Source organism: Pleurodeles waltl, chromosome 12 (assembly GCF_031143425.1).
Source record: "Pleurodeles waltl isolate 20211129_DDA chromosome 12, aPleWal1.hap1.20221129, whole genome shotgun sequence".
NCBI lineage: Eukaryota > Metazoa > Chordata > Amphibia > Caudata > Salamandridae > Pleurodeles > Pleurodeles waltl.
This window is the reverse complement of record NC_090451.1, coordinates 528693584-528720409: the sequence shown is the minus strand read 5'-3', so window position 1 is coordinate 528720409 and position 26826 is coordinate 528693584. Positions and strand designations below refer to the sequence as shown.

General features: G+C 45.4%; 1 protein-coding gene across 2 annotated transcripts in view; it reads right to left on the bottom strand.

Annotated features, from left to right (window-relative positions):
• HYDIN (HYDIN axonemal central pair apparatus protein) overlaps positions 1 to 26826 on the bottom strand; it is a 2122366-nt gene that overhangs the window by 15760 nt on the left and 2079780 nt on the right. For both annotated transcript variants that reach the window (XM_069217473.1, XM_069217472.1), the window contains 2 exons: positions 11954 to 12117; positions 9033 to 9183 (listed from right to left, as the gene is read on the bottom strand). In XM_069217473.1, coding sequence (XP_069073574.1) covers positions 9033 to 9183; positions 11954 to 12117 — 315 coding nt within the window. The remainder of the gene's footprint in view (positions 1 to 9032; positions 9184 to 11953; positions 12118 to 26826) is intronic.

Genomic DNA, 26826 nt, shown 5'->3' with positions numbered 1-26826 from the left:
GGCTGAGTTTGTCTGCCCTGGCGCTCAGAGAACCTTCCAGGTGTTGAACCACCAGGGTTCGGTCCTGCGGTTCCAGCCATGTTCAAAGACGCAGGGTCTCTTGACAAAGGTTCCATGAACCCACACCGTCCTGCTTGTTGCAGTACTGTTGTCCGTGAACACCTGTACCATCCTCTCTTTTACAACAGGAAGAAATGCTTTCAATGCCAGTCAGATTACGTGGAACTCCAGTAAACTGATATGGAGTCTGTATTTCGCCGGAGACCAGACGCCTCCGAACTCCATCTCTTTCAGATGGCCACCCCATCATAGAAGTGAGGAGTCTGGCTCTGACCCAAACGCAGTTCACTAACCACCACTGCAGATCTTTTGGAGTTTGCTCCGAGATTTGAACCATTTCGGTGAGTTTCCCTTCATGCTGTGCCCATTGGAACTTCAAGTCGCACTGCAGAGCCCTCATATGCCATCTGGCATATTTGACTAACACGATGCAGGAGGCCATGAGGCCCAACAGCCTCAGAGTCTGTCTTGCCGAAATCCAGGATAGAGGGCAAAACATTGGTATCATAACCTCAATACCCTGGGCTCGCTGCTCAGGAGAATATGCCCGAAAGTGCACTACTTCCAGAACAGATCCAATGAAAGGGAGCTTCTGAGAGGGAGTCAGGTGTGAGTTTGGTACGTTTATAGTAAACCATAGCGAATGCAGGAGGTTTGCCGTAGTCTGAAGGTGAAGGATGACAGTCTGGGGTGAAGGAGCCTTCAACAGCCAGTCGTCAAGGTAGGGAAAGACTGAAACCCCTAACTTGCGCAGATGAGCTGTTACTGCCACCATCACTTTGGTGAACACCGAGGGGCACCGGTGAGACCGAAGGGGAGCATGGTAAGCTAAAAGTGCTCTTGGCCCACCTTGACCCACCAGTAACACCTGTGGGCAGTCAGGATGGGGATGTGAAAATGTGCATCCTGCACATCCAACGCTACAATCCAATCTCCTTGGTCTAGGGCAGACAAGACCTTAGCCAGAGTGAGCATTTTTAATGTCTTCTTTTTGAGGAAGATATTTATGGCCCGCAAATCTACGATAGTCGAAGTCCCTTGTTCTTTTTGGGCATCAGAAACCAGCGGGAATAACAACCACTGCCTACTTCTGACATCGGGACTCTTTCTATGGTTCCCTTGTCCAAGAGAGCTGAAACTTCCTCGTGGAGCAAGACTATGTGATCCTCTATCAGCCATTCTTTTAATGGACGCATTGATCAAGGGAAAAACTGGAGGTAGAGGTAATGGCCCTTCTGTATGACCTGCAAGACCCATTTGTCCGATGTTAGGGACCACTAGTGAGGGAGATTACATTGTATCCTCCCTCCAACTGGACATGTGTGGTCTTGCAGAATCACACTAGGAAGACTTGGGCGCTGTAGACAAGGGACCTGGGTGGTGGGCGACTTCTGGCCAGACTCTCTGGGTCTGAAGGTACCACGACCTCATCCACGTACAGGATGCTGACCGGACGGAGGAAGGTAGCTGGTCTATGGATGGCATGGTACCCCGCCCGTTCTGAAGCCTCGAAAGAGCATAAGACAGACTCTTGGCAAAGGGTCACCGAGAGGCCCAAGGACCTGGCCATAGCCAGAGAATCCTTGAAGTACTCCAGCGCCAAGTCTGCCTTGTCACCAAATAGGGGGGATCGATCGAAGGACATGTCCATAAAGTTTGCATAGACATCCCACGAAAAGCCAGATGTATGAAGCCAGGCCTGGTGATGAAGGGCCACCGACGACAAGATCCCAGTACCCAGTGAGACAGTCGAGTCCAAACCACACCTGATAGTAAACTTGGCTGCATCTCTCCCATCCTTGACTGCTGGTGAGAGTGTCCCGCAAGCCCTCCGTCACCGTATCCAATAAAGTATGGGAAATACTTCCCAAAAGGCATGAGGTGTTTACTGACCTCAGTGCCAGGCTAGAGGAAGAAGACATCTTCTTCCCAAGCTGGTCCAGCCTCTTGGATTCCCTATCTGGGGAGCGGAAGGGAAGGCGCCATAGGAAGTAGAGGCTTGGACCACCAAGCTTTCCGGGGTGGAGTGTTGTGTGAGAAAGCTAGGATCACTTGGAGCTGGGCGATGGCAGCAGCCAATTGTCCTATTTACAGGTGCTCCTGTGCTGGGTTTCATCCACGTCCCCAGCAGGACATCCGTGTGGGCTTCATTAAAGGGTAACATTGGTTCTGATGCAGAAACCCCAGGCTGAAGCACCTCAGTCAGGAGGTTAGTCCTAACTGGCACCGTAGGCAGATCTAGGTCCAGGACCTCAGTGCTGTACACACCACCATAGCATACTGTGCTCCCTCCTCCGTAGCCACCGTAGGAGCTGAGAGCATGCCAGCATCTGGAGAGGTGTCCAGTCCACTGGCTTCTCCTAACTCCTCATACCTTTCCATTTGCTCCAACTGAGACTCCAGAGGGTTCTGAAACCCCCTCCCATTCCTCACCAATTCCTGGCTGATCATAGAAAGGCTCGGGCAATGATCTGGCACCTGTTGGTGCTGTCGGCACTGGAATCGGCATTGTACGTTCCACCTCTGGATGATTGGGTATGAGAATGGAGCTTGTGCTCCCAGTGGGCACCGGTGGTGCAGGGAGCATCTATGTCGGGAGCGATGCAGGAGGCCGACTCTGTGGATTCGGTGATGTTCTGGATCCGATATCGGATCCAAGAGATCCCATCAGCGCCAAAGCTGCCAGCGTGAAACTTGCAGACCCCGCAGAGCTCAAATAATCGTCAGTGGGGCCAGCCCGCTCAAGTACGAGACGCATGGCCTTGTAAAACTCTGAGTTGAGCGGGGCGCTCTGGCTCCTGGAAAGGTGGAGAGTCTCCAAGTTGGCCCTGGCAACGTCTCTGCGGAACTGTGCCTGGAATGTTGGCGTTTCCAGCTCGCCTCGTGGGCCAACGGGTGAGGTGAAGTCAAAGTCCACTTGGACTTCTTCTTCTTGTGCCTCTTCCCCAAGTGCCCGGAGGACCTCAAGTGAGACGAAGAGGACTTCGGGCTCTTGGAGCGGTCCTGCAACCTCCGAGGAGTCACGCCAGCCCACGTCAACTGCAGGGGCACCATGAACTTCAGGGATTGCTCCCTCAAAGCTTGTGAAGCCATGACCTGGCAGTCGGAACACGACTTCAAGTTATGGTCTTGGTCCAAATACCAGAGACATACCTTATGGGAGTCTGTCACCGACATGGTACAGTGGCAGGCACTGCACAGCTTGAACCCTGTCTCCCTACATGTCATCTTGCACACACTGAAAAAATCTTCAAAAAAAGGTTGAAAAAGGTCTGTCAAAAAAGACAGAGGATTGCTCGATTACCGATTTGCGCTTTAACCGGCGTGGTAATGAAAAGAACTGCATGCCTGTGTGGTGCCTTTGTAGGCCAACCGTGACATCAGACGGCTCCAACAACGTCGACAATAGCACACGGATCCGAACGACACCACCTGACGGCGCACGCAAGGGTATTGCTCAGCAAAATTTCCGGATTCCAAGCTGACGCCAGGAAATTCTAAGGTAAGGAATCTGCAGCTAGAAGTCTCTATCAGATAGGCAATTTCTTTGCTAAATAATGACTATAAGGTCTTTGCTGGATTTCGATCTAGAAAACTCTCTAAGGTTGCTAGCAATATTATACATCCAGGCCAGAAGGGATTTGTGCCAGGTAGGCTGTTGCATGATCTTACCCATTTGCTAATATCATCAATAGAAATGGCCACAAAAAAAAAATCAGACCCTCTGGCCATTGTAACCATTGATGCAGCCAAAGCCTGTGACTGGATTTGCTGGGTCTGCCTGTGGGAAGTTTTAGAGATTGTCGGCCTCCCACTGGCATGCAATGAAAATACTATACTCTACTTACATCCGGTAAATGGCAACTTGACTGGGAAAATAACATTTTTTATGGGAATTCGACAGGGACGCCCACTCTCCCTACTACTTTTTGATTTATATATTGTGCCCCTAGTGCAGGCTTTCAGAACAGATGTCGAGATAGTACCCTATTGATATAATTCTGTATACGAAGTACCCCAGTAGAACAGAGGTTCGTATGAAGGAGATCACCAATGCTTTTGGGGCTTTCTCAGGTTATTCCATACATAATGATATGACAGGAGTGATGTCCTGGAAACTGGAAAGCACTATGGGGTGTGCTGTCTGTCTAATATTAAATACTTTTGAATCACAGTGAAGCAGAAGTTGATGAGGTGCCAAAGTATAATCTAAATAGGATGTGAAGGATATTGAAGGATCATTAGTAAGAGAGGGGCAAGTAGGAAGCTGGCCTGGTGTGTGGTGAGTACCTAAGGTACTTACACCTCATACCAGGTCCAGGTATCCTCTCAGTGAAGTGTAGGCAGTGTCTAGAAGCAAGGCTCTCTAGAGGTGGCTGTGGATGAGAAACCAAGGCTTATCTGGGAGACATGCAAAGCTCCTGCAATACCACTGTAGTCACACAGCACTTACAAACATGAAAGAACCACACAGTGTGACAAAAATAAAGATACTTTATTTTAGTGACACAATACCACAATTACTAAACAGGCAATACTCCCTTAGGAGGTAAGTAAACACACTAAATATGTACACTAGTAATCGGAAATAGGCATAGAAAAGATCAGAAAACAGTGCAAATAGCAATAACCAATAGTGACCTTAAAGGGAGCCCAAACCTAAAAAAAATGGAATGCGAACACAGGACCCCCCCACCTAGGTAGGTGGAATGTGTAGAGGGGAGCTGGGAGTACTAGGAAACCACAGAAGTAAGTAACACAGTACCCCCCCCCGCGACCATGAAAGCAGGTGCAAATGACTGGAATTTCCCCAAAGCCCCCAAAAGGAAGGAAAAGTAAAAAACAAGACACCCAGGCAAGACTGCAAGAATCCAGTGGTGGATTCCTGGAAAGGAAGACCTGTGGAGAGAGGGGACCAAGTCTGAAAGTCACAGTGGAGTCCAGGAGGAGTAGGATCTACTATCCACCCAGCTGTGCTTACAGGAGTTGGTCGAAGGTGAGGGAAAACAGGTCAGCACTCCAGCCCTGGAGCCGGACAAGAGTTCCTGATGGATGCAGAAGATGTCCCACACTGGAGTGAAGGTTGCAGATGGGTGTTGGTGCAGGAATTACACCAACAAGCATTGTCAAAGGCAAACTTGCAGTCAGTGGAGAAGTGGTGCTGCCGGGGACCAGCAAGGCCCAGGAGGACTCAACCCAGGAGGGGGAGTCACAGGGGATCCTCAGCAACAAAGAGGACCCACAGAAGTGAAGGCAGCGCCCACAGGAGTCCCAAAAGACGGGGACACAGAAGAAGCCCACGCAACACTACAGAAAGAGATCCCATGCCGCAGGAGAAGCACACAGAGGGCTGGGCATCACAGGAAGAAGTGCTGAGGACTGGAGCTACACATCGCCTGAAGATCCCTTGGAGGAGATGCAAATAAGCCTTGGCAGCTGCAAGAGAAAGGGTCCTGCGTGGGGTGGGAAGGCAAGGGCTTACATCCACCAAAGTTGGAAAGCTGGCAGAGAGGACCAAGAGGACTACTCCAGACTACCACCTGTGATGCAGGATCCATGCAGCTCAAGATGAGGGGAGATCCATGCAGCCAGTCGTTGTTGCAGCAGGTGCCTGCAGATGCAGGGGAGTGACTCCTTCACTCCAACGGAGATTCCTCCTTCTTCTTGTGCAGGCTGAAGAGTTGCTGTTTTCTGAGGATGCACAGCCGGGGAAATGTTGCAAAGCTGGCAGGAGCTGTGGAAACAAATTTGCCCAAGAGTCTTCTTCGAGGATTGCATTGTTGTTGGTTCCTAGAGGGTCCAATCGTGGTTCCAGTGGCTAGAAGTCTAAGTGGACATTGCTGAGGAATCCTGCTGGAGTCTTGCAAGCTGAATCTGGGAACTCACCCAAGAGAGAGACCCTAAATAGCCCTGAAAGGGGGATTGATCACCTAGCCAGGTAAGCACCTATCAGGAGGGGGCTCTGATGACACTTGCCTGGTCTGGCCACTCAGATGCTCCCAGAGGTCCCTGCCAACCTTGGAAACAGGATGGCAGAACTCAGGGACTCTCTGGAGGAGCTCTCTGCACCACCCCTGGGGTGGTGATGGACAAGGGAGTGGTAATTCCCCTTTCCATTGTCCAGTTTCACGCCAGAAGGAGGACCTGGGGTCACTGAACCGGTGTTCACTGGTTTATGCACAGAGGGCACCAAATGTGCTCTTCAAAGCATACCATTGGCTTGGGGAGGCTACCCTTGCCAAGCCAGTCACACCTACTGGGCTACCAGGAAATCCCTGAAAGACTGGTAGTAGCAATGCTGTCAGTCCTCTAAGGAGCCCCCAGAGTGCATGAAATCATACTTCCAATACTTGCAACAGTATTGGGGTATGATTCAGACATGTTTTATACCAAAGATGCCCAGGTTTGGGGTTACCATTATGTAGCTGGACATAGGTAGTGACCTATGCCCAGTACATACGGAAAATGGCGTCCCCACACTCACAAAGTCCAGGAAAATGGATCTGGAGTTATTTGGGGGCACCTCTGCTAGTCCAGGGGTGCCCTCATACACAGGTACCTGCAACCCTGCCCTCTGGGCTGAGAGAGCCTACCATAGGGGTGACTTATAGTGACCCGGTGGGGTGACCTGTAGTGAAAACGGGTGCATGCACCCGTTTCAGGCAGACTGCAATGGCAGGCCTGTACAACTCTTTGCATAGGCTCCCTAAGGGTGGCAGAATAACACATGGGGGGACCAGTATGCCAATTGTGAGAAGAAAAAGGTACAGTTACCAAATTAGAAGGGAGAGAGCATAACCACTGGGGTCCTGATTAGCAGGATCCCAGTGGACACAGTCTAACACACTGACAACAGGCAGAAAATTAGGAGAACCATGCCAAGAAAGAGGGTACTTTCCTACAGGGCACCTCTCATGCTGTATGACCGAGCTAATTTAGTTGAGATGGTGATCCTTCCTAAGTTGACATACTTACTCAATAACATCCCTTTTTCTTTCCCCCAAAGAATGTTTGGCCAAGGTACAAGGCAAATTAAGGTGTTTCATTTGGGCTTCAAAGTATCCAGACTTGGCTGGAAGAAACTAAGAAGGAAATTAGAAAAAGGTGGGGTTTCACTTTCAGATTTTTTACTGTACTACCTCTCCTTCCAATTTAGGAATTCGAGAATGCAGTTATCTAGCTCTCATGACTATTAAGGGAGCGCTCTATGCCACTATGCTAGGACTATTTGAGCGGGATTGCTTTCTCTATACATTTGGTGATCCTAAATTTATTGATAAGGTGAAGCTGAGGGTACTGCGGGCTTTCTCTGACATATTGTATAACATCCGAAAAATCCTAGGTATAAACTATTAATCAGAGTATGTCCCTATTTGGACCTCTTCATACCTATAGGATAAGTTATCACTGATTAACACTGGTATTATGTACTCGAGCAGCTGAGAGTAGGTTCCAGTATGCTCTCATGGGAGGCCCTAAAGGAGGAAACCAGGGGCACTATCTCTTGGAATAAATATCAGCAATTGGCTTTGTGGAGGGCAAAGGTGGGACAGCTGGGAGAGATGGGAATTTGAAGACCGGGCTCAAGATGTCAAGCCTCTAGGAAGGTAAGTATCCATTTGGTACTGGCAAAGGAGAGGAGGTTTGTGTAAACTGGTTGCAGACAACTTCTCCCATTTTGGATAACTGGCAGAAAACAAATTATGTAAACTAGATTTAAACTGTAACAAGAATAAAAGGACGTAAGGACTCTGGTCATCGTAGACTGCACGGAGAGATCCAGGGCCGATATCCTGTGGTTAAGCTTAATTTGCAGGGAATACCTTGTTGTAGCGAGATACCCTCTGCCCAGGTGATTCTGCAGCTATTCCCTCAGATGGTAAATGGGCATTCTGCTAGGTGTGCTCCCCTTTATCTGACAGAAGATGAGGACAAAAACGTTTTTAAATACAAAAGAAGACGTTTCAGAGTATGTGTTGGTTTTAGTATTGGTAGGAAAGGAAGTGGTTGTAAAAGCAATAAACCTTCGAAAAGAAGTATGATCTTTGTTACTTCATTGTAAAAACACAGGTCATGAGCCCACCATAAACGTCACATAAAACAAATAGAAAGTCAAAAAAGTTGCAACTGTGCCCTGTACGTAAAAGACAAAATCATCTGTACGTGCACTACAAAACATTACTATTCTTTAGCTGAAATTCAGGAACAAGGTTAATTCCTTGGAAATACGAACCTTGTAAAATTCCATACTCCTCACTGGAGACTTTTGCTAACAAAACAGTTGTAGACTAAATCGGGAGTTGCTTGAGGCATAATAACTGACCTGGCTGGCACAGAGTAACTTTGAGGGATAGAGTAATGACTGGCTGGGCATAAAAGCAATTTTACAAACATCGCAGAAAATATATTCGCACTCTCATTACAAGTGGTCATTGTTCTGTGGAAATACACTATGTGGTATCTGCACCCGCGTTACTGATACTGGGGTAATCAGTAATATTGTCTTATGGCGTTCCTAGTAGATTATGACTTAATTCCATATGCTCCTGTTTGGAATAGGGTACCCCACCCCAAATATCACGAGGTGCAACTGCACCGATTCCTGCATGTGAACTCATAATTCCAAAGCAGTATTCTGGAAACAAAAAATCCATGGCTGTCCGACAATTAGTTGCCTCCCCCGAGAAAACGTTGAGGTGTTAAGCATGCGAAAACCATGGAAGTACCATGGAAGTAAAATCACTATTTGGGTGTAATCGTACTTTTCCACCCAAAACTGCATTAATGTGCCATTCGAAATATGAGCTCCACCAGGACTCTAAACGCCCTTGCAGCACGCCAGAGGCTAGTTCATGTGTATGCTTTATTCTGCAACTCTGAGGAAAAGCCCACCCTGGCGAAACAAGAGATTAGCAGAAAGATATTCTTGGTGCGAGGTTGGGATTTGCACTCACTGCTATCCACTTTCGTACCTTGGAAGAGAATACTCCCTCCTTATGAGAGAAAAATGTCAGCCTGTAGTCTCTTTTCGAAGCAGCAGGAAGATCCAGATAGTCGAGTCCCTTCAGGGTAGTGGTACTATCCAAGCGTTCTGGTTTGAGCATTTCCACTGTTACACGGAGTCTATGGGAAACAAAGCAGACGTGAGGAATCTGAACATTAGGAGAGAAGGAAGAAAGGGAGGACAATTAAGCTAGAATATAAAGAGTAATTGAGGCCCTGGGGAGGATAACGAATAGAGAAAGGAGGGTGAAAGATAGGACCGAGGATGGGGAAAGGAAGAGAATGGGGTGCAGAATTGTAATAACAGCATGACGGTAGAAATGACAGAAAGGAACGATGTGTTGATTTAGGAAGCTGGATAGAAAGGAAAGTGCAATATTTGGAGGGTGTAGCAAGGTTAAGCAGGAAAGCAGGAGAAAAAAGCAAACATGTACGTGGAAGGTAGGACAGAAAGAGGAAAGGGTGAACCAATTTTAATATGAAGTGCAAAATGTATTGTAATTCACTGTCGCTAAGCTGCAAATATTCAAAAAAGCATATGAACATGAATAAATAGAACTATGACCAAGTAAACTGAGAAATGAGACAAACTGTAGCATATTGTAAATGCAATTTCAAAAGCAAATCCTGAAACAAAAAAGACATAACTGCATACACACCATTTTAATTTTGATTCTCACATCTATGCATGGACAAAAATAATGTGATAGCCTATATCATTGACGCCCGATTCTAAGTGCTTAGAAATTTGAGTAATTTCAAAGAAAGACGTAAGATTGCTGCTAGACTCAATAAAGGCTAACTTACAAGAGGCGTGGCTTGAGACCGAGCAAGATGACAGCAGTTGCTGATCTCACTTCTAATGGGGGTTGTGTGACACAGCATGCAACAAATTCTCCAGGGTACCAGAGCACCAAGTACACAAACATGGCAGGGGACTCCCCTGCAGATCCTACTGGTGGATAGTTGTTAATTTCTTACCTGTGGCGGACTGATCGATTGAGGGAGATAGGGTTTGTCCTTTCACATTTCTGGTACAAGGCCAGATTCTGCTGGGCATATTGGGCTAAGTTTCTGCACCCTGGTACTGCTGCAGACTTAATTCACAAGTCATTCAGAGTAAGCCAGACAGCGAAGCTATGACAGATCAGCTCCCTTGTTGGGATGGATTGCCACAGCCTCTCTGGAAAGGAAGTTGAATGGTGAAACAAGGATGAGCAGCCTTGTTTAGAGATAGCTGAAAGGTCCCCAGAGGTTTGTCCAAGCCATCTTGCTGCAGAAACCGTTTGGTGGGATTGTCTTTTCCCAGAAAGCATATGGCTAGCAGATATCTCTCACTAAAGATCCACTCTAGGGATCTTACCCAATCGAAAAGTGGAATAAAGACAACATTGCAAAGGATTCAAAGAAATACTTCCAAACCAGACTAAATTGGACAAGATGAATAAAGTGCTGCATACGCTTAATAGAAATGTTGGAAAAATCCAAGGTGAAGTCAAATAACTGCGGATACTGAGGAGAGAAAACACCAGATCAAAGACCAGAAATATTTACACCATGCCCTGGAGAAGTATAAGTCCCTTCAATAAAATAAATTGCAGAGCTTGAAAAAATAATGGAGAGGGCATGTGGTGAGAGCAGTGGGTTTCCGTCCAAATGTGAAAGGCTATAATCAACTGGGGCTTATCAGCGACATTGTTGACTGATTTGAATAAGCACTGAAACTCTCCAAATGTTACCAGATGCAGAGCTGAATTTAAAAGAAAAGTGGGCAAATCAGGCTCACAGTCTCGATACAGTTCCAAAATGAAAAGGAAAGATAAATCATTACTGTGGCTGCTAGGACAAAAGAGCCATCTCCTATTCCTTTAGACTAGAGTCCTTTAGTTTCCAGGTGTTGAAGTTATAAATGTGCTACCTTGATAAATTTTGCAAAGAGAAGTTCAGGTTAACTAATAACTTATTACCTATTTGGGGAGGGCTTTCAACAGGTCTCTAATACAATTAGAGTGGCGAGGAGTAAGGGAAGCAAATTGGAGAAGTTTACCGTATGATTTAATCAAATATCGTTACATCTAAAGAAGAGGAATCTTTAGAATAATTCCAACAAACAAATGGGAGGGCCTAGGAGATCGCCGATAAAAGTTGTGATCATGATTCGGTTGGAAATCTCTTTATAGGAAAGGCAGAAGTGAAAAGCATGTATCAGTTTTTAATGACTGGACAAACTATTGATGCATAACGGATGATCTCAATATTTTGTTTGACTGGCATGTTTTAAAAAGATTCAAATGACCCTCCTTTGATTAAAAAAAGGCAGTTTAGCAACGTCAATATCTTGGAGACTAAGATCAGGGCTGGACTGGCCGTAATGGTCATTTTTCCTGGTAGGCTGGAAGGGTGGGGCTGGTTTTTCAGCAGTGGAGGTCGGTTTTGTTACTGGTGGGCAGTTTTGCAGCAGTGCTTGCAATATCGGCCCCCAGAAACAAAAACAGCATTGCTTTGTCACTGAACCCCTCCTGCCCCCCCCCCCCCCCCCCCCACATTGCACTTCCATTCCATGGGGCTGGTATGACAAAATTGCCAGGGCTGCTTTAGGTTGCCAGTCAGGCACTGGTTAAGATGAAGCCAAGCATTGCCTCTTCCTTTCGCAGATTTTCAGAGAAATCTGTTTGCAGGAACTTAATACATTCATTATTCATCCATAATTAGCAACACAGACATGTATACAGTGCAGTTGCCTATACACTCTGTAATGCCCCAGAGGAATACTGCAACAAACTAACCTTTTCTGTCCAGCCTATAGTTAACACTTTATAGGTGTCACAGAGCATTATACAAATGACAAGTCTTGCCCCATCCCTATATTACTGCTACATTCACACTGTACCTCTGTGCTTTGTTCAGCCAGTTGGTGACATGGAGCAGCTCCATGTATGATGTTTTGCATGGCACTTCACGTATGATTGTCCCCAAAGCCTTTGGTGGTTCTGAGATACCTTGTAAGAGGTACTGCAAGCCTGTTCCATCTGGGAGCGGAAAGAATACAGAGCCCTAGGAACAAAACAAACAAAAAAAAAAAGTTGAGACATCACATGCAGGAGATTCTGGGACAGTGTTGTAGAAAGCTGGCTCTGTATATACTATATCAAAATGAGATATAGTGTGCACAGAGTCCAGAGGTTCTCCAGAGGCAACAGAGGCTAAAGTAGATAATACTAATGCTCTCTTTTGTGGTAGTGTGGTCGAGCAGTTAGGCTTATTAGAGTGTAGTGCAAAGCATGTGTTGTACACACACAGTCAAGCAATGAGGCACACACTCAATGACTTAACTCCAGACCAAAATGGTTTTTATGTAGCAAAAATATATTTTCTTAATTTATTATCAGAACCACAAGATTCAAGTTGCAGGTAAGTACTTTAATAGATTTGTATTTCACACATGTATCAACAGTACTTTGTTTGAAATCGATGTCAAAGTTTTTTAAAATATTGGCAATAATCTGTGCAATTTTCATAAACGGTTTCTTGGGGGTGGGGGGGAGAAAAGTTGATCGTTTTACAGGTAAGTACAGCACTTACAGTTCCAGTCTATGGGGGTTAGGAAGTCCACAGGTTGGGGTTCAAGTTAACCCCAAAACCCACCACCAGCAACACAGGGCCGGCCGGGTGCAGAGGTCAAAGTGTAGGCAAAATTAACATGGGCTCCTATGGAGACTGGGGGGCACTCAGTTTCAGATCTGCAGGCAGGTAAGTACCTGCGACTTTGGAGGGCAGACCTGGGGAGTTTAGAGGAGCACGTGGGGCACAAGCCTGCACCAAACATACACCCTCAGCTGCACTGGGGCGGCCAGTTGCAGGGTGCAAACAAGATGTCGGGTCTCCAATGATTCTTGATGAGGGGACCCCAGGGGTCATTCAGAGGCTGCACGTGAGGTCTAAGGGGTTGTTTCGGGAACACCACCGGCAGGACAGGGAGGAGGGCTGCCTGATGAACGTGGCTGCACCGGGTGTCGGTTTATCCAAGACCTTGGGGTTGCGGGTGCAGTGGGTCCTTTGGTGTCTGATATCTTCATCCGGAGCTTTCACGGCCTGGAGGGGGTCCTCGGGATTCCCTCTGCAGGTGTCGTCGTGGAAAGGTCAACCCCGGGTGGGTACTTGCTCAGAACCGCCTGGGGATCCTCCCTAGCTGGTTCAGCCATCTGGATACGGGCCGTGGGCATCGAGTGCAGAGTGGTAAGGACTCACACATTCGGAGTGAGTTCTTAGTTGTTGGTTTCTTCTTGGACAGGGCCGCTGTCCACAGGAGGTCTTGGTCCTTTTAGGTGCAGGGCAGTCCTCTGGAGCTTGATAGAGGTCGCTGGTCCTGCTGGCTGTGTCACTGTTCTTTTGAAGGTTCTTTGAAGCAGGAGACAGGCCGGTAGGGCTGGGGCCAAATCAGCTGTCTTCCTTCTTCTCTGCTGGGGGTTTCAGCTAAGCATTCCTTCTTGTTAGGTCACCAGGAATCTGGTGAGCTGGGTTCAGGGAGGCCCTTGAATCCTAGATTTAGGGGCGTTTTAGGGGGTCAGAGGGCAGTAGCCAATGGCTACTGTCCCGGAGGGTGGCTGCACCCTCCTTGTGCGCACTCCCTTTGGGAAGGGGGGCACAAACCTAATCCTATTGGTCTCTGTCCTCCAAACCAAGATGGAGCATTCTGCAGGGAGGGGGGTCACCTCTGCTCGGGACACCTTAGGGATGGTCCTGGCTGGGGTGGTCACTTCTACCTGTTTTCCCGTCTGACTTGCCGCCAAAAGTGGGGCATTGTCCAAGGGGTGGGTAGCTCCAGTACCTGGAGTGCCCTGGGGAACTGTAATCCGAGACTTGAGCCTTTGAGGCTTACTGCCAGGTGTTACAGTTCCTGTAGGGGTGAGTGTGAAGCACCTCCATCCAGGACAAGCTTTGTTTCTGACCACAGAGTGCACAAAGGTACTCACTCCATGTGGTCAGAAACTTGTCTGAAAGTGGCAGGCTGGCAGAGAACGGTCAGTCCTATACTAGCAGTTTGGCTACAATACAGGGGGCATCTCTAAGATGCCCTCTGTGTGCATTTTTCAATAAATCAAACACTGGCATTAGTATGGTTTTATTGTGCTGAGAAATTTGATACCAAACTACCCAGTATTCAGTGAAGTCATTATGGCGCTGTGGAGGTGTAATGACAAACTCCCAGACCATATACTCAATATGGCTACACTGCACTTACAATGTCTAAGAATGGACTTAGACATTGTAGGGGCATATTGCTCATGCAGCGATGCCCCCACCTATGGTATAGTGCAACCTGCCTTAGTGCTGTAAGGCCTGCTAGAGGGGTATATTACCTATGCCACAGGCAGTGGTTTGTGGGCATGGCACCCTGTGTGGGGTGCCATGTCAACTCTGCCTTTTTCTCCCCACCAGCATACACAAGCTGCAAGGCAGTGTACATGTGCTTGGTGAGGGGTCCCCTAGGGTGGCATAATTCATGCCTTAGCCCTTGAGGACCTTCACTGGCCACAGGGCCCTTGGTACCATGGGTACCTTTTACAAGGGACTTAACTGTGTGCCAGGGCTGTGCCGATTGTGGAAACAAAGGCACAGTTAAGCAGGATCCCAGCACACTTTTAAAGTTGGCATCAACACTAGGCAAAAAGGGTGTGGGCGGTAACCATGCCAACAGTGGCACTTTCCTACACGTGTCATATGATAACATAACTGCTACATTAAACTTGCATTTACAGATGCTCTTTTCCATGGTGCCCTCACTTATTGTTTTAACCTGTTGCTATAGCTGCGCTAGTTTCTTCAGTGAAGTCGTAAATGTTAGACTATTCCTGCCTGCAAGTAGGGATCCCAGAAAATGTTTACAACATAAAAATCATCCTTCTAATTGGTAAAAATGTGTGCTCTCTGCTCTCCCAAGACCCAATGCTACATTTTCGGGCGCTCTGAGAGGCCTTTGAGACTGGGCTAGAATTCTTTTAGGGACTTAATAACAGAGGAAAACAACCTACACTTCCCAATTTTGCTACGCCATAGCAGTGAATAACCAGATTTAGAATATGATATTCTTGATAGTGGCTCTTTGCGAGAGCCGTACGTAACATATAAATGAATCACAGTAAACTGTAAAAACACAAGTATGTTATATGTATGAACATGCAAACCCATCTACTGGGATGTATCAAAGGCTGGATTTACCAAATGTTGGTGCTTTTTAAATTTAAAAATAGCACCCAAAAATGAAACAGAATAGGTAGAAACAACCTTGCAGCATATGCCTAACCGTGGTGCCCTACACATTCGAAAAATGTGAGAAATGAATGGAAAGGGAGCCAGGTAGGAAGCGGAAAGCAGGACTCTGCTCCTCTGCTAAGCCGGCAGCTTCTGCATCCTACCATGCTTTGTACCTGCAGATGCTTTAGAGAAGAAGTTCTAAAGAGCACAAAATGAACACGACTTTGGAATAATCTCTATGAATGATAGGTTTCCTTTTCTGGGAGATGGATACCAGGGAAGGGGGGATTATTCATGACTTCAATGAAGATTCCCACCATGCAGAATTACAATTATATGTAGATAGTTTTCCCCACTGCACTGCAGGATCTTCATTATTAGTCAAATATCGGAACGACGCTGTGGACGATGGCCTGAGCCAATGGCACAGCTGCAGGTTTTGCGTTCCGTACACAATGACAACATCCTCCTGCTTGTCAGGGATCCCGGAGTTAACCTGACATCTATGATAGATGCTGTTCCTTAAGGCAATTATACAGGTTTACAAATAAACCGAGGGGATGTCCGAATGTTTCCATTTACCGCTGAGACAGCTGAAGGTCGGCCTGGACTTTCCCTCGGAGTGAAGGAGGGATCGATCTGCTGTCTTGGCAGCCAAGTAAACGGAGTAATAACTAATGCCCCATACTCAGCAAACTATCTGAACTGACTGACCCCCTGGATCGCCCTCCCCTCTTCCTTGGGGACAGAATAGCCTTGTCAAAGATGCTGGTACACCCTAAACCTTTTACTGTACCACAATCCCTTGAGGGAGCTGTTTTGCAAACTGGGCACCTAGCTTACATGACTAATTTGTGCTGGTAAAACCCCACAAATACACCGCGAAGGACTAACAAATTTGCATAAAAAATGTGGAATCCTGGTCTCGGATCCTAAGCGCTATTTCCTTACAGCTCAGACACTACACCATTTGCTGCCTAAACCCAAGCTGTGCAGCACCATATTCCCTTTGAGGCTGATTATCTCGGCAGTGGACCAATCTAGAATGCTCTGCGTCACCGACCGCAGATAAATTAGTGCAGCAAACACCAACACGACAGGGCTTTCAGAAGATGAGGCCGTTACATGAGTGGGGGAGATTCCAGACCCTTGAAGAATGTAAGCAACTGGTGAGACTAATATGCTAGACCTCTGTGCCCATTACAGACTGCAGCGAGCAGCTGTCGCACAATGGAGTTATTTCCCCCAGGAACTTCAACCACTGACAGAAATGTACCGAACCACTAATACCAGGGGCTGGGTTGCAACACTATGCAGGATGATGGGACGACGTGCATCCTCTTACCAACATCCCTATTAAACTGTAATGCACAGCAGAAATGGGTTTTAATTATCGAATACAACCTGGGGGTAGTGCAGTGAAGGAACCTAACAAGGATCTGCTAATCAGAGGCATAGACTGATAAATTACAAATTTCCTAAAAGATTATTTTACACCACACAGAGTATCCATTGCCTGGACTCGGCGGGCCGTTTCGATCTCCTCAGATGCTTCGACTGATCTGGCGGACTTCATGCACTTAGCATGGCAATGTCCTTTGGGGCATAATTTCATAGTTTGGAGATACCAAAGGTGTATCTTTGGAAGGGGGACAGAGGGGGGTTATGGGGTGTTACACCCCCTAATAAATTTGTATTTTGATAAATGTACGTGTGTTCCTAATCAACAAAGAAGTGTTGCAAAACCTCATCATCTAAAACCTATTTGTGATTTTCTACGCAATCTCTGCTGATGGCGTATACATAACTTTTTGAGCCCATGGGAAATGCAGTCTTAATTGAACATACCCTTAGACCCAGTCCACAAGCCATATCCAGATCACAAATCTCAGGTATTCCCTGGGACTTTTTCTATTGGGATGTGGACTTAAGTGTCATTTGCATTGCACAAATCCATCTCCCTCTCTTAGCTATGGAAATATTTGATGAAGTGCCAATGTGTGGATTTTTTCTTTCCTATCCCACTCATCTCAGATCCAGTACTTGTCCGTAGTTTTTTGGCATTTTCTTCTGTACCAAGAAATACCTCGAGAGAAAACTTGTTCCTTTTTTAGATGTTGGTAGTAATTCTACAGCTCTGGAGTGTGTCTCATAGCATATGAAGTTGAGAGAGTGGCACTTCTACAGTAGGATTCGAGAAGGGGCCTTTTGAAGCTTAAATCACAACTATTTTGCACAATATTCAGTCCCCATCTGCCTCGTCTCTGATTATGCTATGATATTCTTTGATATACTTTGTGATACTTAATTCCTCTGAACTGCATATAAAGAGGCTGGGGTGAAGTCACTGGCAAAACTTCCCTCGGAATTTCCATCTGGAGTCCAGTTGGTGTTGGTACTGGACACTGCAGCCCCTCAAGGATCGACTTGGTTGATATTGTTGCCATTGTCGCTGGGTCTTTTGGTGTCTTGTTACTGTTGACAGAAAGGGATTTGTAGTTTGTGTGGCTGGTATGGATTGCAACACATATCTGTGTTAATATTGCATGTTGAATATTTTTTCCATTCTTCTTCCAGCCCTACCACTTTCTTTGTTTCAGCATCTGATTACATCATTTGCATCTCTTCATCAGTATGTGAGCCAAGAGAACTGATCCAGAGAGTGGAAGGATACAGCTCTTCATTTGCTCATCTTTCTTCAGAAATGCCAGTCTTATTCAAAAAGAAATGCAAAGTATTGGACAGTGTCACTATTCAGAAGGGGCGAGGTCCTCTGCTTTTTGGAAAGCACCGTTCACTTGTCTGATAGCACAAGATCCTCTGCAACAACTTCGATGTATTCCTTATACTTCTCTCAGGGAAGATGATCCTGAAACATGTGTAATAACTCCCAACAAGCAGTGCTTAATTTGAGCCGGTAGTTTCCGGTGCGGAGCATCGGCACTTATTTTTTAGGGCTGGCACTTAGTTTTCTGTACCAGGCATTTACAGCGAGGACACTAATGGGAAAGACGGAGGAAGAGAAAAACGAAAAAGCGTCACAGAGGAAGAAGCAAAAAGCTGCAAGAGTGAGCTGAAGGAGCAGGGAGTGGCTATTAATGGATTAAAGGGGCCCGAGATGGCTTCATGATTACGCTGCCTCAGTATTTTGTGCTCGCACATTTAAATGCAGCCGCGTGTTTCAGAGGAGAGCTTTGGGCACCGGCACGTTTTTATTTACAAATTAAGCACTGCAACCAAGCCCCGTCACAGTGACTCCAGTAAGCTGGTCTGTGGTCTGCCGTCCACTTTCAAAGACGTAAGAGCTGTAACACAAACTTTATACATAGATCATCTAAGTGCTTAATTTCCCTGGCTGTCAAGAGTACTGCTTCCTTACGAAAACTGAGGATGGCTTTGACTCAACATGTAGGACGGCTGGGTTTTGTTCCAGTGGCATCTTTATTTTAATTCAGTTTTGCTTTATGGATTTGTTAGTCCCACACATGTATACCTGCATCCAGTGTCCTGCAATGAGGAAGGTCATGATTTTGTCTTGACAGTTCTACAACATTCCACCAACTCAACAAAGCACTCCATCTTCCTACCCCCCCACCACCCTTCCCCCAGTTCATGCAGCTTATTAACAACGTTTCTACTACGGCTATAATGGTAATATTTGGGGAGGTCCTCTTTCGTCCACTTCAGACAGAGTGTAGTGAGGTCTGTGAGGCGATGATATTGTGACCATTAACCATGGCGTCTGGTCATGACCCTAGTGTTATTTTCAGAACTCTCAGGTACCAAGGTCAGCTGAGTTCCTGAAACTTTTTTTGATTCGATTTTTCTCTGTTCCACAGTACTAGTGAACTTGTCCATCCCTAACAGATCCCGCATCCCGAATAGCCCATTTGCCCCAACTCTGGATTACAGATTGCCAGGCAGCCTGCACCTCGAAAGAGGTTTGATTGCCTTTCCTGGAATGTGGTGGATGCACCAGTTTATTTGGCAGCCCCAGTAACAAATATGCACGCAATCTGAGCACGGCTCTGACAAGCATTGTGTCAATGTAAAATATGGATTTCTGTCCAATAAATGCTGTAGTTTCATGTTACTCCAATAAACGTGGTTGAGAGTGCCTACCTCTTCACAACCTTGCCAACATCTATCAGGGTGTTGGGTGTTCCACTCATGAAGCTTATCGGGGTGTGATACCAATATAGTGTTGTATTAACCTGGTCTTCCTTCCTTGCAGTGCTATCAGCTAAGGAGTGCATCCTTGGAAATACATCCTCCCACCCCTTGGTTGTAAGTGGGCACCTCAATGCTTGCACCCATTGGTTATCGGTGTGGGATTTCATGAGTGTGTGCCTGTCGAACGCATCCTATATAGATCGGAGATCAGTTTTTTGTGAGGAGCCATTTCTCAAGTTTTGTCAGAGGCCGTCTTCCATAACATCTAGTGGTGTGTTAAAGTATCCATTATCTGACTTGACAGTAGTGAAATCCCCGATTTTGGAATGTTCGGCTCTCTCTTAATGGAATCACATGCCTTGATGCCATCCCTTTCAAAGAGGTTCCCATATTTTCTCACAGCCCCTGTTTCTCCCCACCTCAAAGTAATTCCCATTCTTCACCGGGGTGAAGTCTGTGTTTTGAATTAACAAATTCCATGGCGATATGGTGATGAATTGAAGTTGGGCCGCTTGGTAGTATTTCAACATGCCAGGGAACCCCGTCCATCCATGCTGTTTGGTATTTCTAGTCTGTGTGCTACAATTGCCGGAGCCTTCCCCACTCATATATCAATCAATGCCTCTCTGCAGTTTCTTAATTAACAACCTTGAAACAGGCAATGAGCTAGTCTTAAATTGTCATAGCATTCTGGAAAGTGTTGTCATCTTAACTGCTGTCAATGGGCACAGACACGAAACCTGTGTGTTATGCTTGTAGGTCTTTTGAAAGTAAGAAGATTCAAGTTTTGCCAGAAGTCATGTTTTGCTCATGGGGGCTGTATTCTGTCCAATATGGATCATCGTAAAAACTGCCAAAGGTTTGGGGCATTTTTGAATCTTTATACTTTATATCTCTGGTTCCATTTGTAATGGAGGAAATTCTGTTCTCCTCTGATCCAGCCTTTTGCTTCAAAGCCAATAGTTTCCCAGCCTTGTTCCCCCCACTGTAACAAAGCTGATTTATGTTCAGTAGTACATATTCCACTTTGTCAAAATAAATTGCTTTAACTTGTGCTTTAGCCACAAGTACATTGAGCCAGATCTTATTAGAACCAGTTCTCTTGTGGATACTTTCAAGTTTTCTCAACTGACCTAAAATACACTGCACATGTTGGGTGTCAGGAGCTATCCCAACACCCATAGAAACAATGACTTAAAAGACGTAAATCACACTAGTTGTTAGTGGTAGTTGGAAATCCTCAAAAGGATAGTCTGTCACCAAACAAGGTATAGCCCCCTGGTTCACAGCAGCAATTATCTACGTTCAGTCATTAAAAAGATGTCAGACCACTTCACTTAATTTTCCTGAACACACAAGGAGCACTGGTAAATCCAAAATGGAGTTCTGTTAACTGAAAATGACCCTGTCCCACTGTGGATTGCAGCTAGCGCCTATGGATCTGCAGGATGGAGATATAGAAATAAGTGTCCTCCAGGTCCAACCTTACCATCCGGTCTGCGGAATCTAAGACAGACAGGCTCCGGCTAGCATAAACATCTTGAATTTGTTGAGGAAGACGTTGAGAGGGTGAAGATCTAAGAAATACGAAGGTCTCCATCTTTCCTCAGCACACAGAAGTAGCAGCAATACTTCCAAGGGCGGAACCCCCTCTATGGCAACTTTTGCAAAAAGGGCCTGGACTTTGTACTGCAGAACTGACATTTGGTCCTCCGTCAGCCGTCCTTATAGTGATGAAAGGTGTGGCCAGGCAGAAAGAAATGGGAAGGCGTAGCCGAGATTAACAATTTGGAGAACCCACTTGGTCTAACGTGATGGCTTGACATCCTTGGAGGAAATGCCAAATTCTGACCTCGACAAAGTGGCTTTGTGCAGTAAAGGACACCTAAAGTGGTTTTGCAGCTGTGGCAGCTTGAGGGGCAAGAGACTTAGCTGCTGTTGCCCCTGATGCCCTGGGCACTGTTTGTGTGAGCCGCAGCCTCAGCAAAAAAATAAAAAATAAAAATACTAAGAGACATGTTTGGGTGATGAATGGGTCCGACGTAGGTTGATAGAACTGTCTGGAGGGGGCAGTCAGGGCAAGGAACATGATATGGTCTTACTTTCCTAAACGTAATCCATGGCCGAGTAGCCATTGAATGGCACGCCCATTAGGAAATCAGTTAATAGGAAGAGGGATGACCCTAGTTCATAGACCATTTGGGAAAGGCGTAAATTAAATGCATGTTTGATAATCATTCCATGTGGGTACCACTTCTAACCACATAAAAATCAGAATTAAAGAAAAAATGCAGGTATAGTCACTACACACTTGTACATTATTAAAACTATCAATAATGTATCACTGTTGATAACAATAGGATATACAATACATTAAAATGTGTTTATTGGTGTTGTTTTCCTCTTCTCTGGAGTGATTCTCTCCTTTTTTTTTTTTTTTTTTTTACAGTAGATGAGATGTTTACTACAAAAGCAAGCTTTTCCAAGGCTGGACAGTAATAACGGTTACATAAATAAAGACAGGCAAGAAGGGAGAAATAAAATGGAAAAGAAACTAGGGAAAATAATATTTGATCATCAGCTCAATTCTTCATAACATGCAGAATAGCGGCATTAAGCAAGAAGCGTCAGTCATGAGTAGCAATAATAACATTATTCACATAGTGTGAAGAATTCATGCAAAAACACGAAGTGGGAGGTGGGTCAATTAGGATTAACACTGATGTAGTGCAGCTGGTTATGGGCTCGTGGTAATGATGCGGGGGGGGGGGGGGTAACATTTACATCTAATGAGGCCTTTAACATACTACTTATTTATGAGTGAAATCTGTAAAGGTGGGATCTAAGATGGGTCTTGAGGGTTAAGGTCTTGTTAGTATGTAATGAAAGCTTGTTGTCTGAAACCAAAGAACAGTCATATGTGAGTAGTACCTTCAGGATATAGTGAAGGATGTTTGTACTAAAACAAAGAATAGTGCCAGTCGACACTCCTATAATAAAAGGGGATGGGAAAGTAAAAAAAAAAAAAAAAAATTAATAAAAAAAAAAAAAAAAAGTCTGATGTGCCTGTTCGGGGAACACTTTAGTTGTGATAAGCATGACGAGTCCTTCCTTTTGTCTATTAGGGATGCCTGGAGATCCCTTGAGAAGCTCGCAGACCTCATTTTATCACCCCACTTAAGCAGAAAATTGTGTCAAAACCAGGGCAAATCACAAATTTTGCTGCATCACAGCAATCCTGGCTAGTTTGGGTAAGGGATGACCTGAAGTCGCCTGGAACTGCTGGTAAAACTTGGGACACAGTGTCCAATAGGGCATGACAGTAGCAGCCTAGAAGACAGTAGGCGTTTACAAATCACAGAGTAAGGCTTCTGGGCAAGAAGACGTGTTTGCAAAAGGTCTCTATCCATTTAGACTCACAGCCATGTGGAGATTAACCTTAATGGTTGGTTTCTGCATAATATAGTTAAGCTAGGGTTGTCTGATTCCAGTCGATGGCGCTCAGTGACCTGGATATTGAATGACAATCCTGAACATAGGTTCGTCCAAGTGGGTATCTAAGAGGGCTTTGTTAAAGAGTAATAGAGGGTATATCAGTGCTTGGCCAGGTTGGAGTACCTATCGTCTTCATTTCTATAGAAGGAAGTTGTAGGTCCAGTACTTCTAATATCCACTGCATAACAGCAAAGGAAGCACCTTCTTTGGTGGAGGGGCTAGAAGAGGGAACAAGGTAAGTAACTTGTAAAGGTCCAGGTCGCTGGTATTTTGTAATTCCTGTTATCAATTGGTCTCATCATATAACAGGACAAGATCATCCCCTTTATCAAAATTGCGATTGTCCGATTACATGCCAAAAAGACTGCATAAAGAATGAGCTCTGCCGATGAGTAAGGGCAAGGAATCAATCTGAGGGATTGCTGACTGGCTGGGCTCCAGTGGGATAAGGGTGCTGCCTCAGTCGAGGTCGGGGTTAATTCTGCTTGGAGTCAGATAGCACAATGAGTTGTGAATCCTCCTCCAGTGTTGAATTGATGCAAAGGGAATCAGTGCAGCGAGCTGTGCCAGAACACAAGTCAGCACTAGACCTAGTGCCGACGCAGAGTGGGTTCGGGAGGCAAATACCGTGCCAAGGGAGGACCCACCAGTGGAAGTACAACTAGATGCCCTGTGATTCCTAGGAGCTCAAAGGTGCACTAGAAGGAACCAGTAAAGTGCCACAATTGTGCAGCATGGCCTCCCTCAAAGGCCCTCAAATTGTCTCAACACTGTCAACAGGCCTGGAAATTCTGGGTACATCAAGACAAGGTTCGGAATCGATTCTGAAGGAGACAAAAATAAAAAAGACCATGTGGGCATGCTGATGCCTTTGTGCCTTCTCTGGAGTTTCAGTGTGGCAGAAAGTGGCTGATTCCCACTTGGATTTCTTAAGCTTCTTTTTGGACTTGCCAGAAGACTTTGATTATGACAAAGATCTGCTGAAGGAACGATTTTAGAAATAGGATCTTCCTTTGGACTTCAACCTGTCCTGGCACTGAGTCTTTCAATGTTTAGCAATGTACAAGTTCCCCTTCTGTCCCCTATGTTCCTTGGGTTCACCTTGGTGCAGTTGTCACAGGCTCTGGAGTGGTGTTCTGACCCCAGGCACCACTGACATACCTTGTTAAGGTCTGCCACGGAAAGGAAACAGCTTTACAACTCTGCCTTTTTGTGCTTTTACCACACAGGCCTTTACCACCCATGGTAAGCAATGTTGAAGTTTATATATAGGGTTTAAGGGTGGGCAGTCATAAAGGGTGGTTAAGGTAAATTTAGGGGTTAGAGGTGGGTAGGGCTGATGGGTGGTAAGGGCAATTTTAGAGTTTAGGTGTGGTAGGGTACTTTTAGTACTTAGGGGTGGTTAGGAGTAAATGTAAAAAAAAGGGGGGGTCCCGTCAAAAAAGAAAGAATTAAACGTATATATAATCTACATTTATTCATATAAATATATACATACACATACGTATATATACACATATATATATATATATTAACTGAAAAAAACCAACAATATTTTGAACTTAAAAAACAGTTATAGTTAGCATAGCCTACTATAACTTGTGCCCCCACCATGCACTGCTCATTATTTCACATATTACATCACTCATGACATGTTCTTTGACCTCATTTATGACATCATTGATAACATTTTGAATGACATCATTGATGACATCACTGATGACATTGTAGGAAAGTTGGCTATTATCCAGTGAGGCTGGTAAAGCTTCATTAGGCAATACCTTCACATTACCCTAAATAGGTACTTTTGATTCTCACTAATAAATCCCTAGCTAAGTCCTAGTAGTGTAGCACAGGGAAGTCAGGCTTTATTGAAGAAACATGTTAAGCATTTCACAATACCAAAATGAATGATAAGTAACTGACATGACTTGACAGAAATCGGACACCAATTTTTAAAAATAGAGCAGATTTTTATAAAATATTAGACACAAAAACAAAAACTATCTGATAGAAGTATATGTGGAGTTATGGATTTTTAAAGGAAAAATAAATCAGTGAATTAAAATCTTGTAAAAACGATAACATTGCAGTCAGTGGGAAAATGCACTAGTGACAGACGGTCACTTGCAGGTCGAATTCAGTGGAAGCCACTGGGTGGAAAGGTAAGATGGGTCGCAGGAAATATGTGAGGTCATAAGCAGTGCGTGGTGGGGGGCAAGTTATAGTTAGCTGTGCTGACTATAACTGGTCAATTTCAGTTTTTTTTTGTTTGTTTTGTTTTTACTTCAAAACATTAACGTTGTCACTGACATTCATCTAACAATAACATTACTTTAACCTTTTTTTTTTTCCAGTGAATTTCTAGAGGTTTAAAAAAAAAAATGTGAAGTGATATGTTATTGCCATACGTAAAACCAACCTGTCGCCGTGTATGGCATTTCCACAATGGAGGTTTGTCCCCAGGGAAACCCCCTACAGGAACCCAACTGCACACAGCCTTTGGTCGTGAACAGCTGGAGGCAGCTAACCCCAGAAAAAGCACTGTGTCCTAGGGGTGGCCAGCCCAGGGTACTGTGTGAGAGCTGGTTAAGGGGGATGGGGTCCCCAGGGCCATTTAATGCTCAAGGAAGAGGGGGTCCTCCCCAATTTGGCTTAGGGGGGCAGGGAACCCTACCCTGGCCCTGTAGATGTATATATTTTTCTAAAGTGCAGGGGACTAAGTCCCTGAGTCCTGTGGTGGCTGCCACCAACATTTTTCTCATATTGCTGGCAGCAAAGAGTGCTCATTCCTGTGGGAATCTGACTCAGGCATGACTGAGATGTACAAAGGGAAAAAAACTCCCTGGGCCAATCAGAATGCTCTATTATTTTAAATTGGGCTGAGGGACTCTTGCAAGAGTCCCTCAAACCCAACTGTTCAGATATCCAATCTTTTATAACCCAAATTTCTCAAAAACCACTTAATGGATTTATACTAAATCACAGAAAGCACAATCCGCGGACTAAGATCTAGTTTCCTGCCAAATTTGGTGCAATTCCATTCAGCAGTTTTTTTCTGAAACCCTGCCTGAAGAAGTCTATGGAAAATGCATGAGGATTTTGCATTATGAGACCAGCCCCCCCCACTTTTTTTTCTTGCCTCACTTGACAGACCATTCTGAAACTTTCTATGCACAAACTAGGCAAAAAAAGAGCACTTTTTTGGAATGTTTCGTGAAGATTCCTTATACGTGCCAACTCACTAGCTACACAGAATACACATTTCCTATGCGCCTTCTTGAGTGGTACTTAAACCTGTGAATACTTTCAAGGCGGCATTTCAAGCAACCCCGCCAGCTACACGTTGCTCTTCGCTGATGACGGCCAAATAGCCAGAAACACGTGTCCGAAGATACAGCACTCGCCGCACCAACTTATGGTGGAAAACTTTCAAAACTCTATTCAAATTCGTGCTAATGACTGCATTTACCATGATGCCTTGGGGTCACAAATGCTGGAATGGAAGACAGGGTGCTCCCCATTTTGACTGTTGTAATTAAGGCTCCCGTGAGCCTCTGAGCTGACGAGCTCAGGTGAAGCACCTGTGTGCCTTCTTGAGTGGTACTTAAACCTGTGAATACTTTCAAGGCGGCATTTCAAGCAACCCCGCCAGCTACACGTTGCTCTTCACTGATGACGGCCAAATAGCCAGAAACACGTGTCTGAAGATACGGCAGTCGCCCCTCCAACTTATGGTGAAAAACTTTCAAAACTCTATTCAAATTCGTGCTAATGACTGCATTTACCATGATGCCTTGGGGTCACAAATGCTGGAATGGAAGACAGGGTGCTCCCCAT